General features: G+C 41.1%; 1 protein-coding gene and 1 long non-coding RNA gene across 11 annotated transcripts in view; one reads left to right on the top strand and one right to left on the bottom strand.

Annotated features, from left to right (window-relative positions):
• LOC308194748 overlaps window positions 1-16994 on the top strand; it is a 310853-nt gene that overhangs the window by 94252 nt on the left and 199607 nt on the right. The window lies entirely within an intron of this gene.
• Window positions 1-16994, bottom strand: part of TBC1D9 (TBC1 domain family member 9) — a 71759-nt gene that overhangs the window by 31305 nt on the left and 23460 nt on the right. For all 6 annotated transcript variants that reach the window (XM_080590926.1, XM_080590927.1, XM_080590928.1 and 3 more), the window contains one exon: window positions 4566-4676. In XM_080590926.1, coding sequence (XP_080447052.1) covers window positions 4566-4676 — 111 coding nt within the window. The remainder of the gene's footprint in view (window positions 1-4565; window positions 4677-16994) is intronic.

Genomic DNA, 16994 nt, shown 5'->3' with positions numbered 1-16994 from the left:
GAACTGGGTGGGCTTTAAGGTCCCTTCAATCCAAACCATTCTGTGATTAAACAGCTATAGTTAACATCCTCAACCTGTAACCTCCCATCTCATTGTCTGCATTTCTCGTCTCCATTCCAATTTTTGACTCCATAATTCTCCCAGACAGTTTCATCTACAGCAGATCGTGCAAGCAGGCCAAAATCAAGATATGATATAGAACATTTCTAGCCAAGTTCTCCTCACAGTCTAGATCTTTTCCTTGCTTTATTTACTAAGGATTAAAGAAATATTTTCACTGCAATATTTTAAACTATAGGTCTATTAACTCTGCTGCTGGCAAGCCTTTGCCCATCTTAGCATGTTAGAAGCATTCACTATTTTACCATCATTGGCCTTTTAGGTAAATCAAGCAATACCTCTAAATCTGAGGGAAAGAAAAATAGAAAAAAAAATTCAACAGTTAAACTACTTTGGAATAGAGCCCTTCAAAGTTAAGATATGAAGGTACAGAGGGAACATGACTATGTTCAGGACTGAGAAGAAAATTAATATGTTATGCCCAGTCTTCTCTCCCAAGTACATACTTACCTGAAACGCTTATTAGTCAACCTGAACTGCTGCAATTTACAGAAGGCACTACAAGAGAAACTGTAACACTTCGGGGAGCCTAAAATAGTTCTTGCCAGTAACAGCAGGCTCAGGAATGGAATGGCAGAAACCTCACTTTGTGCAGAGTGGGAGGAGAAAACATTTAAAGCTCAATATACAGAGAAAATATGCATATATATATGTGCGTGTATATATGTATATGCACTGTAAAACTCATAACTCTTTGTTAACCAGAACACGGGGGCTTTTCTCAAAACCTTTTCCAATGCATATAATACAATTTCAAGATTGGTGCTTTAAAATAATCCATGTTCTTTTTTTCACATATGGAATACGGATTTAGAAACTTGTATGGAAATGCACATAAAATACCACTACCATGAAAAACCTACGGCAATGATTCTACACCTGAAACACACAAAGCCATAGTAAGGATGACTGATTTTACAGTTGGAATTGGAACTAAAAAGTTGTTTGCTTCCAAACAGGGTATACGTATATACCATCACTCTTTCCCTGAAATTAAGGGCTCTCAGATTTGGAATGGGGACGTAGCACAGAAAGGCTATTAAAATATACAAGGCTGATCACATACAACATTTTGAATTTCTAGACCGTTACAAAATTTATACGCCTTAAACTGTTCTTGCAAAGTCACCAGTAACATCTTTCATATTATCTTTCCAGTCTAGTTCAATAGACAGAACTGTAACCTGTAGCAGAGGTGTTCAACATCACACTGCACTGGAAGAGGTGCTGTAAACAAGCCCACTTACAGAGCTACAAAGCCTCAGATCTAACCAGCTAGCATTCTCATACAGCCTACATACATAGAGTTAATACCAAAGCAAATTCCTATCCCTATCCAAAATGAACTATAAACAAATCTAGGTTCCAAACGTAACTTTAAGTCACTTCAGAGCAAACAAAACCCCTTGGATTATTTTTCCCCCAGAAGAGTCTTGTACAGAAGAAGATCAAATGTCATGCAGCATGAATGAACCAGAAAGCAATCACATTTGTTCCAGTCATTCTGTACAGCTACTCACTGAAGGCAGAGATTATTGCTTTGTGGAAGGCATAGGAGAAGAGGACAAATCTCCGTAAAAGTAAGAGATTACAAGTACCAAATAAATGGCAGTGTACCCCTAGGGAACAGGGAGGGACAGCTATACAATGTAGGACAAATCACTCGCATAGGTAAACGCGGCAAAATCCCTTAATACCCTGTATAATGGTAACAACCCTTGATCAGTTCAGAAGGAATTGCTGTAGTTGTGAGTTCATAAAATAATCACAGTGCAGAGCCTTAGGCAACGCTGGGCCGCTCAGCTTCAAGGCTGCAGAGATAAATGATTTGCTCTGTAAAATTTTATCTCCCATTAAGAGTCATGCTATTCCCTTCAGGGGATAAGCCTGAGATGCTGCAGTCTTACAAAAATACAAAACAAAAATAATGAAGCCAATCACCCAGCCTGATATTATATGGTTAAAAATTCAAGAAACAGTCCACAAAAAATGGAAACAGATATATTAACTAATTGGTTAGCAATTTCAGTTAGGGTTCAGATTCAAAATTGAAGAGCATGTTTATTAAAAACAGCTTAAGTGTTAACTGAGTACTATATTTCTACATTCAAAACTGCAAGATCTGTCACAGAAAAGGAATGAAAATCCCTCGCAGTTCAGTAGCAGCATAAGTTTCCACGTGTATGGTACATTTGTTTATTCTGGGGCCATAACTCATCCACCTTCCATTCTGTGCCCTTGGTTACCTGAGGACAAACATTGTTAATAAAATAATTATCTGTAGGTGTCACGCAACAAAACATACGAATGCGCTTAAAGAAAAAGTTACATGGTCTATTTCCAAAATCTCAAAAATTAATTTTTGAATGTGTACATAGTATGAACACCTTTGAAGAACGCCTCCTTTGAGAGCTTTGTGACGCATTTTCTTTGGAGGGGAGCCTGCAAACAGCGAGAAAGTTTGTCCCCTCAGTTGTTCCCTTTCAAGGTTCTGGGACAGAGGTGCTTACTCACGGCTGTGCACTGATACTCTGGTGAAAGGAAGATGAAATCTCACATGGATCTGCAACTAGCTCTGCTTGTGCACAAGTAGTGTAAAAGACTTACAGGCAAGCACTTTTACCCTTCTTTCTCATGACTGGCCTCCAAGGAAAGCTGAACTGCAATGTCTCATCACTTACTGTCACAGCAAAGTAGCTGACAGTACAAAGCAAACAGTTAAATGAAGATTCAGAAACAACCTTCATAACAGACTATTTCATTAATATCTGCTTTTACTATTAGCTGCCATCAAAGGCAAATTACTTTATACAAATTAAAATCATCAGAGTTGATACTGGTAGGAGTATAGGGAAAAACATCTGTTTAAATTGATGCCCTCTGCCAGGTCTTATACTATTGAAAGTTGCAAGAAATAACTGTGTTAAGACAAGCTCTTCAAAAATTTCCTATCGGATACAGAATATGACACAGCTCTGATACCACCTTTGTCAGATACATGAGTCTCATGCTTCCAAGAGCAGACTCTGCTTTGATCTGCTATCATTATTAGATCTATGGCAAGCCTTCACCCATTCCTCTTCTTCCTTTCCCAAGAGAGAGGGTTTGTCTGGAGGAATAGTCACATAGAGTACGTCCACATCACATTTTATTGAGAGAATAGGCACAAAGGAGAGGTCAGTGTTAGGCCAGAACTCTACGGCCTCATTAACCAGTATTTTGAATGTCAGGCAGCACTGGGGGTGCTAGGAGCTGACAGTCTATTAAAGAAATGACAGGTATGTGTGCATTCCTCAGCTGTCCCCTTTTCTCCATTTGCTTTCAAATGAACAGTTTTGGCTGCTGCCTAGAATACTGTTCGAAACTTCAGAAATACAGGTGTTGCATTCAAAAACTTTCATTTTCTAAGACTGACAAAGCAATACTATCAAACAGAGATCTGACCTTACAAATTTAGTGAATCAGGACTAAAAAAACCTTGACTTTCTGTATTCAGCTTCAAGCACTATTTTCACAGCTGGCAACCAGAAGCAGAGACTAATCACAGGCTACTTCACACTACTTGCAATATGTACCTGACCCCAGAAATAAGCATTTAGTATTTACAGGGTCTGATGCACACAAATATTCTAGTTTATGAAAACTGCAACTTCATTGATTTACCAACTACGATAATGACAGAAGAAATGGTCTTAAGGTTAGGTATGTCAAAGTTTGAGCCTCAACTACCAAAAACTCTTAAGAGTTTTTGCGTCCTTCTAAGAATATACACTTCTGTATTTAACTCTGATCTAGCTACTGCCTGGCTGAAATTAAATACATAACTAGAAGGACGACACTGTCTGACCTAACTGTCCAGAAGGTCAGCATCCCTGGGATCTGGATGGTATTTATCCTGAAGGAGACTGAGTCTGTGATCCAGGAAATGTCATACCCATATTCAGTATTCAGGTGAGAGCTGGGTTTTTACTACCTTCCTAGTTTCCATTTCAAGGGAAGCCAGGTGCCCAGCTAATTTGGGGGCCATAGCCCAGGCACTCCTCCTGTTGTACATTTTAGAGACACCTATCACCCAGGAACACTGCATTTTAGAAGTGCTGCAGGACTAAGCCATGGGCATGGAGGCATGGACACTAGACTGCTTCCCTGAGAATGTATTTGGGAGATGAAGGGTGGGAAATAACAGAGAACTCTCTCCCTGCTCCATGACCATTTCTGTTTTTACTCAGTCAGCGTCAAGCATAACAGATACATACATGCTGGCAATCAAGGTCTGAATATTAGATGCTCTGGAACTTCTTAATTTAACCACTAGAGCAGGTTTTCATCCTGACCTATTTCTTTGTCCTAAAATGACTGTGCACAGCAGGCAGGATGCTCTGTTAGTTATGTGGCACAGTACCCAGGAAGAATGAAAATCCACATGTCACTATGTTTGTCCTTACCACAGGCAATAGTCCAATAGACCAGGGAGTCTGGTGCTTGATAGAGGATTCGATACGGTGCCACTCTGGCGCTGGAGTCCAACACGACATCAAGAGTACCCACAAGGAGACCTACGGAAAGGGAAATTCTGATAAATACACAGTGATGAATCACCTGAGACCCCAAAGGAAGGGGCTTCATATGCTCCTAACCCCTTGATTCACCCTTCACAACAAAAGGCAGACCTATGTATTCATCCCCACACTTGTTCCCTCGCATTATAAAGAAGAGTGACTTAACAGAGAAAACATCTTCAGTTTCAACAAGATTTCATCTTCTAAACATACATCAATCCTAGCATGATGGCAGACAAATTGAAGCAAAGAAGAGAGCTGTTTTATAAAACTGTATTTAAAAGTTATTTAGGTCTTTTCTGCTTCATATACTTTTGGACCCCTGGAGAGGGAAAAAAAAAAAGGAAAAGAAAAACCCAGATAATACACCCTAGAAGAGTTCAAAATTCAGATGTCAGCTAGAAAAAACTAAGACTTCCAGCAAAGATAATTATGTTATTTAATGGTCTGATTTTTTTTAGGGTAGAAAGGATCAAAATGCCTAACAGTCAAGCTGGTTTTCAGCTGAAAGGATACCGATGAAAGACAAAGCCATACTGTTTTCCCAAAGTAGCTTTGAAAATTCTTTGCTAGTGAGGGACAATCAACAGTTGCATACCGAGAGCTACCAATAACTCCAGACTATATTTCTGCAAATTCTAAATGGTATTTTAATAAGAAATCACATACAAAACATAATTCTAACCCCAACAAAACCCTCTCCCACCAGATGCCCTATTTATTCTTGAAAGATGCAAAAGATTTCTCCCTTTTCACCTCCGCATAGAATTTTCATCTTCCCTGCAGAGATGTGGGTTATAAATTCTCAGCAAATTCACATCTTAAAAACAGATGGATGAACTTTCAAAGATTTTTTTCTGCAAGTATTTATTATGGCAGAAAATATTTTCAATAGCTGAAATAAACTGCACATACCAAAATCATTTTAAAACATTAATGCTGAAATCCTCTTTTCATTTCAACTGCTTTCATCTTTTCCCATCATAGTTGTACTAGTTCCCCATTCTGTATTGTCATGACTGGAATAGAAGACTGCTTCCCTAGCTATTCTTCTTTCAGTTTTGTTTTATGCATTATAAATATATAAAAGCACTACCTGTTTTCCATTTTAGCAAATCCAAAAAATTAGAACTGCAACTGACATTTGGAAATACCCCACCTATCAGTGACCTCGGATTCCCCCATTTTATGTTTTTTATTTGTTTAGGAAAATGAAGCTTATACATTGATCTTCACAGGCCAGATCAACTATAACCTATTCCTGCCCGATGCACTAACGCTAACCACGTTTTAATTCACAAATTCTGTAATAATGAGAAACAAGCCTGGACATGCTATTGGTCATTAGCAAGCAGTACTAGAAAGTTGTGTGCTGGTTACAGGATATGAATACAACACATTAATGTAAAATATCCCAGTGTTCATTAGTCAAGCTAGCTTTAGTTGTTACTATTGTATCTCTCATGTCTTTTGATTACTGGTGTACACTGACAAGCTGCCTTTGATCAATCTGCCACCAGCCCTCCTAGTTGCATCTTGACTCCTTTCAAACTCAGCAGACCGAAGCAGGTTAAAACATTTCTTTCACCTTCCAGCATTTCGCAACTTTTTGTTACATTCACCCTCTCCATTCAGCCTTCACAGACACAGTATGGCTCTGCTCCAGAAAGCACGTGCATACACACTTTCAACTACAAGCAAATATCTCAAATGCTTAAAGCTACTAGTGAGCTTAAGAGCATTTCTCAACTGGATCACAGACCAAGCCAGACACTACACTGAATGTATCCGCTGGGTTTGCTGCAAACTCATAGCAGGACTTGTGCCAAAGATTCTTCACGCTTTGCAGCTTCACGCGTCTACTGACGGTACTGAACACACAAAAAGCATGATGAAGTATCTACATAAAGTTGTCTGCTGGCCAAATGTAATCTTCTCTGAGGTACGGATACACTGTTAAGTCACTGTGATCTTTAAAAACATGCTTGTTTCTTTCCTTGTAGTGTATTTCCAAACAAGTTGGTCTGAGGGTGGCCCTACTGATTCCATTGCTAGATCTCTTGGGGTGCTACAGTTGTTATAACTGGGATACAAAGCTGAGGTTAGAGCTAGAATAAACCTACCATTGCGCAGCAACACCAAGTTAAAGGAAGTGCCCCATCCTGTCTCCTCCTCCCTCATTACTGGAGATAGAAGGAAAGGAACACTCCCCTGCCCCACCAAACAGAAACTGTGTGAGATAGAGCTACATATTCAGGAAAGGTGAAGAGAGCCATACGAACAAAAATAGGGCTAGGCAGCACTGAAACAGAGAGATGTTATGCGTGAAAAAAAGCTGCAATACGTAAGAGTTGCCCAGTCCCTTTTCAGGAATAGAAACAGGCTGTAGAAATATCCCTGAGGTATGGTTAAAGGAAGAAAATTCACTGAACTCCAAAAGACCCCGTGGAAAATTTGAAGTCTAGCTTACCAAGTCAATTGCAACAGTTTATCAGTAAAATCTTACTTGCATAATAAAATAGTTATTTTGATAGATGATACATGTGATACTTCAAAATAATTTATGCATTCTTATATATTAAAGTCAATTAATATTTATTGTTGTCATTATACAATTATCCCTGATTGTTATCCTTCAGGAACTGTTCCACTTTGCATTGTAGGACAGGTTTTTGTTTGTTTTCAAGGCAGACACATGACACAACCAAACTAAAAGAAACAGCAGTTCAAATAATCAGAGAAATTTCTACTTGAAGTGATCATCATTATAATAAAAAGAATATGAATTTATTTTAATATTGCTCAATAACTCTCCACACAGAAAGTACCTTTTGAAATATGATTAATAACTGGAAGTTTGCATAAAAATGAAACAAGCAACAAAGAATCATATTCTTTAGATTAGACTGGTCCTTGGGCATGAGCCAGTGAATTATGCAGGCATCACATCATGTGACTACACTGATTGCAAGGTTTTTCCCCATGGTTTCATCAGGTTTCTGACTACAGTGAAATAAGGGAAGGAATTTCCGATGTAATAATATTCACAGATTCACAGATTCACAGATTTCTCTAGGTTGGAAGAGACCTCAAGATCATCGAGTCCAACCTCCGACCTAACACTAAGTACTCCACTAAACCATATCCCTAAGCTCTACATCTAAACATCTTTTAAAGACCTCCAGGGATGGTGACTCCACCACCTCCCTGGGCAGCCCGTTCCAATGCTTAATAACCCTTTCGGTAAAGAAGTACTTCCTAACATCCAACCTAAAACTCCCCTGTCGCAACTTTAGCCCATTCCCCCTCATCCTGTCACTAGGCACGTGGGAGAATAGACCAACCCCCACCTCTCTACAGCCTCCTTTCAGGTAACTGTAGAGAGCGATGAGGTCGCCCCTGAGCCTCCTCTTCTCCAGGCTGAACAAGCCCAGCTCCCTCAGCCGCTCCTCGTAAGACTTGTTCTCCAGACCCCTCACCAGCTTGGTCGCCCTTCTCTGGACTCGCTCGAGCACGTCCATGTCCTTCCTGTAGCGAGGGGCCCAAAACTGAACACAGTACTCGAGGTGCGGCCTCACCAGAGCCGAGTACAGGGGCACAATCACTTCCCTCGACCTGCTGGCCACACTGCTTCTTATACAGGCCAGGATGCCGTTGGCCTTCTTGGCCACCTGAGCACACTGCTGGCTCATATTCAGCCGACTATCCACCAATACTCCCAGGTCCTTCTCGGCCAGGCAGCTTTCCAGCCACTCATCTCCCAGCCTGTAGCTCTGCTTGGGGTTGTTGCAGCCCAGGTGCAGGACCCGGCACTTGGCCTTGTTGAACTTCATGCAGTTGACCTCAGCCCATCGCTCCAGCCTATCCAGATCCTCCTGCAGAGCCTTCCTGCCCTCGAGCAGATCGACACACGCACTTAGCTTGGTGTCATCTGCAAACTTACTGAGGGTGCACTGGACGCCCTCATCCAGATCATCGATAAAGATATTAAAGAGGACCGGCCCCAGTACCGAGCCCTGGGGGACTCCACTAGTGACCGGCCTCCAACCAGATTTGACTCCATTCACCACAACTCTCTGGGCCCGGCCATCCAGCCAGTTTCTAACCCAGCGAAGCGTACGCCAGTCCAAGCCCCGAGCAGCCAGTTTCTTGAGGAGAATGTTGTGGGGAACGGTGTCAAAAGCCTTACTGAGGTCAAGGTAGACCACGTCCACAGCCTTTCCCTCATCCACCAGGCGCGTCACTTGGTCATAGAAGGAGATCAGGTTCGTCAAGCAGGACCTGCCTTTCATAAACCCATGCTGACTGGGCCTGATCGCCTGCTTGCCCTGCAAGTGCCGCGTGATGACCCTCAAGATAATCTGCTCCATGAGCTTCCCCGGCACTGAGGTCAAACTGACAGGCCTATAGTTCCCCGGGTCTGGCCTCCGGCCTTTCTTATAGATAGGCGTCACATTGGCTAGCCGCCAGTCAACCGGGACCTCCCCCGATAGCCAGGACTGCCGATAAATGATGGAAAGCGGCTCAGCCAGCTCCTCCGCCAGTTCTCTCAGTACCCTTGGGTGGATCCCATCCGGCCCCATCGACTTGCGCACGTCCATATTGAACCTGCAAGCCCTTGTTCAAGCAAGCAGTTTCATCGGCAATGATCTAAAGCCCATGTTAAAGTTTGTGGGATTAGCGCCTGACTGACTGGTGACAGCCCCGATCCTGAAGGCACTCAGGCACAAGTAACCTTATATCGAGCAGCAGTCCCATCACACATGCCGCATTTCTAGAGTAGCTATACCTAGACATGGGGGCAGAAGGGGGAAGAAAAGGGAGGGATAATGTCTTCATTTTGTTTGGTAGAGCTTTTTGAATAAAATCAGCTTTGTCTTTTGCATACTTGTACTCTCCACAAAAGACCAGAAGACCACTCAATATTTTCTTCCTTTTCTGTAAAACATGAAGCAGTGACATGTAACATCTGAAACCGGGGAAGCCACAACTGGCTAGGAAGCCTGGGCAATTGCTCTTGCATCATGCTACTGGAAGGACATACAATGCACTAGAGGGTGTTACTGAAAAGTGGTTTGGTTACCCCATGCAACTTACGCCGAAGGAAGAAATTGTACCGTATTTTATTTATCTGACCACTGTACCTCACATTTAGTCTTGAGCTGTGCAAGGATTATAACTCCACCTCGAAGTGCAGAGATTAGTTGTCTGTATTCTGCATCACGTTATGACTTACTGTGCTTGTATCCTTACATGGGCAACCACTTTTTGAAGTGTTTTTCACTAGAAGCATTTATTATCACATGAAGCCTGACCTCCTGTATAACATGGACCCCTTTAAGCCAAATGATTCCTATCTGACCAAACTATTTCCCAGAAAGGTAAGTTATCTTCATTTCAAGACCAGCACAATTGATTCAGACAGACTCTTCCAAGCACCACTGCGCTGCACTCTCCTCTCCTTGGGAACCAACATCCCAGACAGCTTACAGTCCAGACTGCTTACAAATTACCAGTAAACTGTCATGAAATCAATGGATGTTCTGCAGTAGAAACTTGGTACACTGTAAACCACCACCGTGGAAAACACACACACTTTATAGTATATGAACACAAACAGCTGTCTAAGTCACAATGAATCACGGAACATCCTGAACTGGAAGGGACCCACAGGGAACGTTGAGTCCAACCCCTGGCTCTACACAGGACCACCCAAAAATCAGACCCTGTGTCTGAGAGGGCTGTCCAAACGCATCTTGAACTCTGGCAGCTCAGTGCCGTGACCACTGCCGTGGGGAGCCTGTCCCAGTGCCCGACCACCCTCTGGGTGCAGAACCTTTCCCTAACACCCAGCCTGACCCTCCCCTGTCCCAGCCCCATGCCGTTCCCTCTGGTCCTGTCGCTGTCCCCAGAGAGCAGAGCTCAGCGCCTGCCCCTCCGCTCCCCTCGTGAGGGAGCTGCAGGCTGCCATGAGGCCTCCCCTCGGCCTGCTCTGCTCTTGTTTGAGCAAACCAAGGGGCCTCAGCCACTCATGTCTTCTCCTCTAGAGCTTTCACTATCTTTGTAGCTCTCCTTTTGGGGTTCTCTAATAGTTTTATGTACTTCTTACATCATGTTACCCAAACCGTACACAGTAATGTGTTTTCAGTTGCTTTAATATTTACATATTGCTGTGCTTGATGACTATAGCACAAATATTTGCTGCAGGTATGTTTCTCCTCCTTTTTACGTCTAAAAATTTAACTAGTGATTACTTTTTTTTTTTTTTAACTTAACCTCTCACAAGAATCTGCAAGGGTGTTGTTTTTTTTTTTTTTTTTTTGCAATTACTGGTGTTTTTACATTAAAAGGAAAAGCAAGTTTATGCACCTTAAACATAAACATTTTTTTTGCTGCTGTTACAGCAGGATTGTCTTCCTGACAAACAGTAGCCCTGTATTACCAGAAGTTATGCTTTATTTTAAATAAAACACAGAAATCAAGTAGTCTTTATCACCTTTCTACCACTCCTCCAACACCGATCTAATAATTGTGTCTGTGCCCCCACATTTTACTTGCTAAAAACAAGATTCTCAAAGTAAATCAGGTTACATATTCAAGAGTGAAGACCTAGATTATGTATCACCTCTAGTGCACCTTATAAAAACACCAAAACCAATTTAGCTACTGTTTATGAACAACAATATATAGTGACCATTCAGACCATAAAAATCACTAGCAGCTGTGGCTTTCTTGCCCAGAAAGCACTACCTATCAAAAAGCTCAGGACAATAACCGACAGTGACACTTCCCATTCAGCTTTATCCTTGCAGTCCTCAAATTTGAGGCGCTTTCAGCACACAGCAGAAATCTGCAACACATCCACGCTTCAGAGTCAGGGGCAACCTGCATCAAATCTTGCCTAGAGCCGGAATGAGGTCACTGTGCAGTTGGTGCAACTGCTGTGCCTGCTACTGCCACCCAGGAAAACACCCTCCTCTCCTCCAGTTAGCCAGATGACAAGCATGTGTCATCTCCTGGCTCCCAAAACTGAGCCCTGCCCTGCCCCCATTGCTGCTACATCCTTCTCCCTGCGCTACAACTAGCCACAAACGGCATAAAAAAATCCAAGAATACAGCAAATGCAAAAATGCTCAAAAGGGGTTAGTCAATAGCTCTCAGGAGTCTCAGTGGAGGCAAAATGGGAGGTCGAAGAACTATGCAGTCGCAGCAGTAAGCACGTATGCAGGGCAGAGGAGCACCAGCTGCTTCCTACTTATTCCCTGCTCCCCTTTTTGTACCCTTTCAGCTGCTGCTGCTATGGACTGAGCCAGGGGTGGGGACAGCAGAAATCAAGGCAGATTTGCTGCCATTTGACTTCTCACAGAGATATCCTGTGCATCGCCCTTATTGAGTCTGTCAGAGGTCTGAATTTTATCACCTTGCCAGGCTATTTTCCTTTGTTTGCGGAAGCAGCCTGAAATGATACATTTTCACTTAATGCATCTTTATTTGCTGCGCTAGTAACACCACCACATAGCCTAAAACAATAAAAAAAAAAAGCATCACATCACTCATCATCATTATTACGGAAAATTTTACACAAATTGTTTGCAAGAGAAGACTGCTGACAAACCATTACTATCAACAGCCTGACAGTCTCTCAAGACATCTTCTGTTAAAAATAAACACTTCTTAAAACACCTAAACAAACAGCACACGTTCATCTTTTTCGCACCTAGAGAAAAACAGAAGTGTACAGAACAGACCTAAGACTTCTTACAGGTCACCCGGTGACTCTCGGAGTCATGCTCATGGGTTATTACTCAATTAGCCCCACGGATGTTAGCAGCCTATTCGTATGTGAGCTCAACACCGCAAGTAGGAAAGCTGGCAAAGTCACGTGTCATCAGTAAGAAGTTTTCAAAACAGGCATAGTGACATTCCAGGTGAATGAAAGAAATACCGCTTATATGATTCCCTTACTTGCTGTGTGCTGATGACCCCTTCTCTTTCCACTAATGTCAGATGGACACATAACGAGCTCTGGCCATAATCCTGAAACATCCAAGGGAACTATTTGGATTGTAGACGTCTGATCATTTCTGAGAAAGCCCAATTCAGCCCTGCGTCAGCCATATTTTCACCCAGAGCATTCAGTTTTATATCGAAATCATGAACAACAAAAAAACTCGTCCTCAAGTTTAAATATTACTTCCTGGACTATAAAAACAATTACTCATGACAATACATAGCTAAGATGTACAGTACAAGCTATTGTGTTTTGCCTAGACACTATATGAATCATTTATTTTCTATTTTTTTTCAAGACGGTCCATGTGTTTACATAATTAGCTCACTCATTTGTTATTACGGGAGGAGGTCATCCAATTACTTGACAGTCGAAACTCAACCTAGAGCAACAATCTGAACTCCACAAGTAATATTATTGACAAATCCTGTTAAATGGGGTGGGATAAAGCTATCTGATTCCATTTCATGGGATAGACTAAATGAATAGTAAGTATTATGTATACACCACTCAAAAGTAACTACAGTATTAAGCTTCCCATCCTAGTAATAGTATCCTCAAAACTATGAAAACATCTTCACTGCGAACAACACACTTGAAACTTCATGAAGGTTTATACAGTTTTGCATTATATGCATAAAATTCATACAAACTAAAGCAAAACAGTACCTAAATACTTGGCTACTGTCTTCCATATGGGTTATATAGCATTGACTTATATGAACACGTAACGTATAACAAAAAATACCCAAAACACTCTTCCTCTGGAACCAAAGCCTATGATCCGTTAAGTTTTCCTCAACTCCTGCCTTTGTTGCTCTTTCCTTCTACCACTGAACTTCATAGAAGTTTTCAAATATCAGTGAAACAGACACTGAGGAAGTTCTGTCACTCTGGTGACATTTAGCAAGACAAGCAGCAAACACAGTACTTGCTTCTGTCTTCAGGATGATGAACACAAATGAGACAAGACTGAAAACATCACCTTTTTTTAAAAAGCTTGGGTAGGGCCAATGTGGTGATCTAGCTTGACTACTGCAGTTTAAGACAGTAACAAAGGATAAAGCTTTCATTCTCCTTTCAAGTTTAACAATTGTGATCGCAACAGATTTTCTTCTAGCTATCTTAATTTTAAAGTGATCAGCAATTGGATGTCCAGTTCAGTACTTGTCAAGGTGTCTAAACAACTGATGACCATCCCTGTAAAAATCTGAATCTTGCTTCTAATCCAAGTTTGACTGGGTTTTCGACTTTCTGCTTTCAGAATTTTTTGTAAATTTGGATAGTAAGCTGAAGCACCCTAAATCATTCTCAGATATAACTACATACATCAGTGTTATCTACTAAGCATCATTTAAAATATTTTAGCATTGTAGAACTTGGCTACTTTTCTCCTCACCAGAGAAAATAAAACAGAATATGTATTTGCTACATATAGATATGGATGCATATACACACAGTGAAATAATTGCCTTTATTTACACTGAAGCCAAGTTTACAAACGACGAAAGGTCCAAGTACAGTAACTCACTCAAAATACATCCAATGAAGAAGTTCCCAGAAACAAACCCACTAGATTTGAACTGAAAGGAAATCCTAGCACAAGCATAGACAGGCTGGGTGGAGACATAAGCAGGAACAGGCCATGCGTGACAGCTTCAGGTGTGTGATGGCTTACTGCTCTGAGGAAACTGACATTTGCACCAAAACAAAATCTCACACACCTGAAGAAAAGAAGTTTGTTATTACTTGTCAATCACACCAGGCTATGAAATGATGGAGAAACTTTGTGAATGCAGATAGATTCAACAATTGCTTTCAAGGTATGATTAACAAAATAGCAAAATTACTCCTTATGAGTCTGTTTTAACAAGCAAAATAAACAAAAACAACTTAGGAAAAGCATGACCAACAACCATTGACCAAAACAGCACAGAAGTCACTGAATTCCACTAAAAACTAGCTCTTACATAGCACCCCACTCTCTGAGTAGCATAAGCAAATTAAACAGATTTCACCCAACAGCAAAACGTACACCAACTGCATCTGCACCAACATAAGCCTCAAGAACAAATCAACTAAGTGCAAGCAAATAAATACTGCCAAAGTAAGAAGAAAAAACACTGTAAACTGAATCTAGCCAACAAAATCAATGGTATAAATCAACAACTAATGTGTGCACAGTAAACTCACCTTGAACTAAGGAACAATCCTGAAACAAGCATGATCATATACATGTTAAATCTAATGAGAAACACGTTTTGCCAAAAGTAAAAAACAAGACCTAACTGCTCTGACTGAGTACCCATGGGAAAAGAACCAAAATAATTTTAAGAACTTGATTTTAATAAGCTTAAATTAAGGCTGCTGTTGTGGTGCAGACCTCTATATAGGAACTTCGGAAAAACTTCAGAAAAAAATGGAGTAATTGTGACATCTAGAAATACTTACAACCTTTATTTTGAAAGGAAAGTAACAGACAGAAGATTTCCAAGAAGTGCTCCAGAATCTAAACCCACCTCAGCACCAGATTTGAAAGCCAAATGCAAGTGTAGTTTATTGAATGTCAACATTGAACAGACATCAGAAGTATGACGGGTAATCAGAAAACTGGAGAAAACATCAACTTAAAGGCCTTTACATACCTTGTATCTTTATACTATAGCAAAGTCAGTGACAGCAACAACCCCTGCCTATTACAGGTCAAAGCTATCCTACAGTGTGATCTTATGAAGGACTGAAAAAAGTAGCGGCTGCAAGCGTTAAGAACATAGAAAGCTGAGCAGATTCTGCATATAGCAAATACATGCATATAGATTCTGCATCTAAACAATACAAACTTTGGTATAATGCAGAAAATTTACCAAGAGACCTAGACATTGCTAATTACATTGAGGTCCTGTGTGACATTTCCAACAGGGTTTCACACAAACAGATCTCAGGAAAAACAGCAGGTCCAGAAAACATTACTGAATTTGTTTGTCAAGAAAAAACATGATGTCAGAAGGCAAAAATGGGAAGTGACAGCTCAGAGGCCTTGATGGGTCACATTACTCAAAGTGTAAAAGATGAAGTGATGTCAGGGAAAGTCTTGGGCCAAGAAGCATTTTGGTACAGAAACCTGAGCTGCACAAGCACCAAGGAACACCAAGAATTTTCATCCCAGGCGCTGTATCTGTGCAAAGAGCGCATGATCTGTAAGAACGGGAGATCAGCATAAGCATTGGACAGGAAATGAGACACCTTCCAATTAAGCACCTGTGAAAACGCCTGGGGATTCAGCAGAAAGATCAGTGAGTCAATCCAGAGAACCAAAAGGAGTTCAGCTCTTTGACATCTGGATTCCTTGAAGTGGAAATCTACTAGTGTGAAGCAGCAGATATACCCATGGCAAATCCTTGTAAGAAACCAACAGTGGGAGAGGAGATTTGATGCAACACTAGATGACAGAGCCAAACAGACACGGAAAGCTAATGGACAGGCTGACCACCTACATAAGTGATGCTAATTGTGTGTATTTTGATAGCCATTTCAAGCATCAGAAAGCATATTTTCTACTGAATTGTATCAAGTTTGACATGTAAAATCCTAACTGCTTGAGTCAATGAGGACAGAAAGCAACATGTTTGTTACAGCACATACCGTCTTCTCATCACACAGATGATACGCTGGTCAAAAGCTTTTCTAATGTCAGGCATAAACGATTTTTTAAGTAATTACTTCCTCAAACCTGTGAGTTGGGAGGCTGAGAGCACGATAGAATTTCTTCTCCAAATTTGAGCTACTAACTGCCATGTCTGGCGAGGGTGCAAGAAAACGTTCTGACTTAGAAAACTGCACAGGATTAAAAATTACATCAGATTCAACTTTGATGCCCTGTGCCAGTCAGCTGAGCTCAGAACCTCTCCTTTCTGACTTTCCAACGAGGAAATTATACGATAACCCCTTCTGCAAAAATAGCTGGTGAGAAAGATAGTACTTCATCAATTTCTTTTACCACTAGCAGTCAGCAAATTTCCATCTGCTCTCCTCTGCTTAAGCATTTGAATCATCTTTGGCAACATCTCACAGACTTACAAACTTGTACTGAATCTCTCACACATGCACTGTCCCAGCTGTAAGCATAAATGCCGTATCTGCAAAATAATTCATTCCTAAAAACAGTTCTTGCAAACTAAGACAAACAATTTATTTGCCTTCGGATTCAAAGGGATTTTACAGTAACAAGATGTTAAAGAAAATTAATGAGAATTTCATGTCCATTTCACACAGAAATGTACACACGCAAAAAGCACACAGCAGTT

This window comes from Anser brachyrhynchus, assembly GCF_964034855.1.
Source record: "Anser brachyrhynchus genome assembly, chromosome: 4".
Lineage (NCBI taxonomy): Eukaryota > Metazoa > Chordata > Aves > Anseriformes > Anatidae > Anser > Anser brachyrhynchus.
Note: the sequence above shows the minus strand (reverse complement) of the source record. Positions and strands in the feature narration are given on the sequence as shown.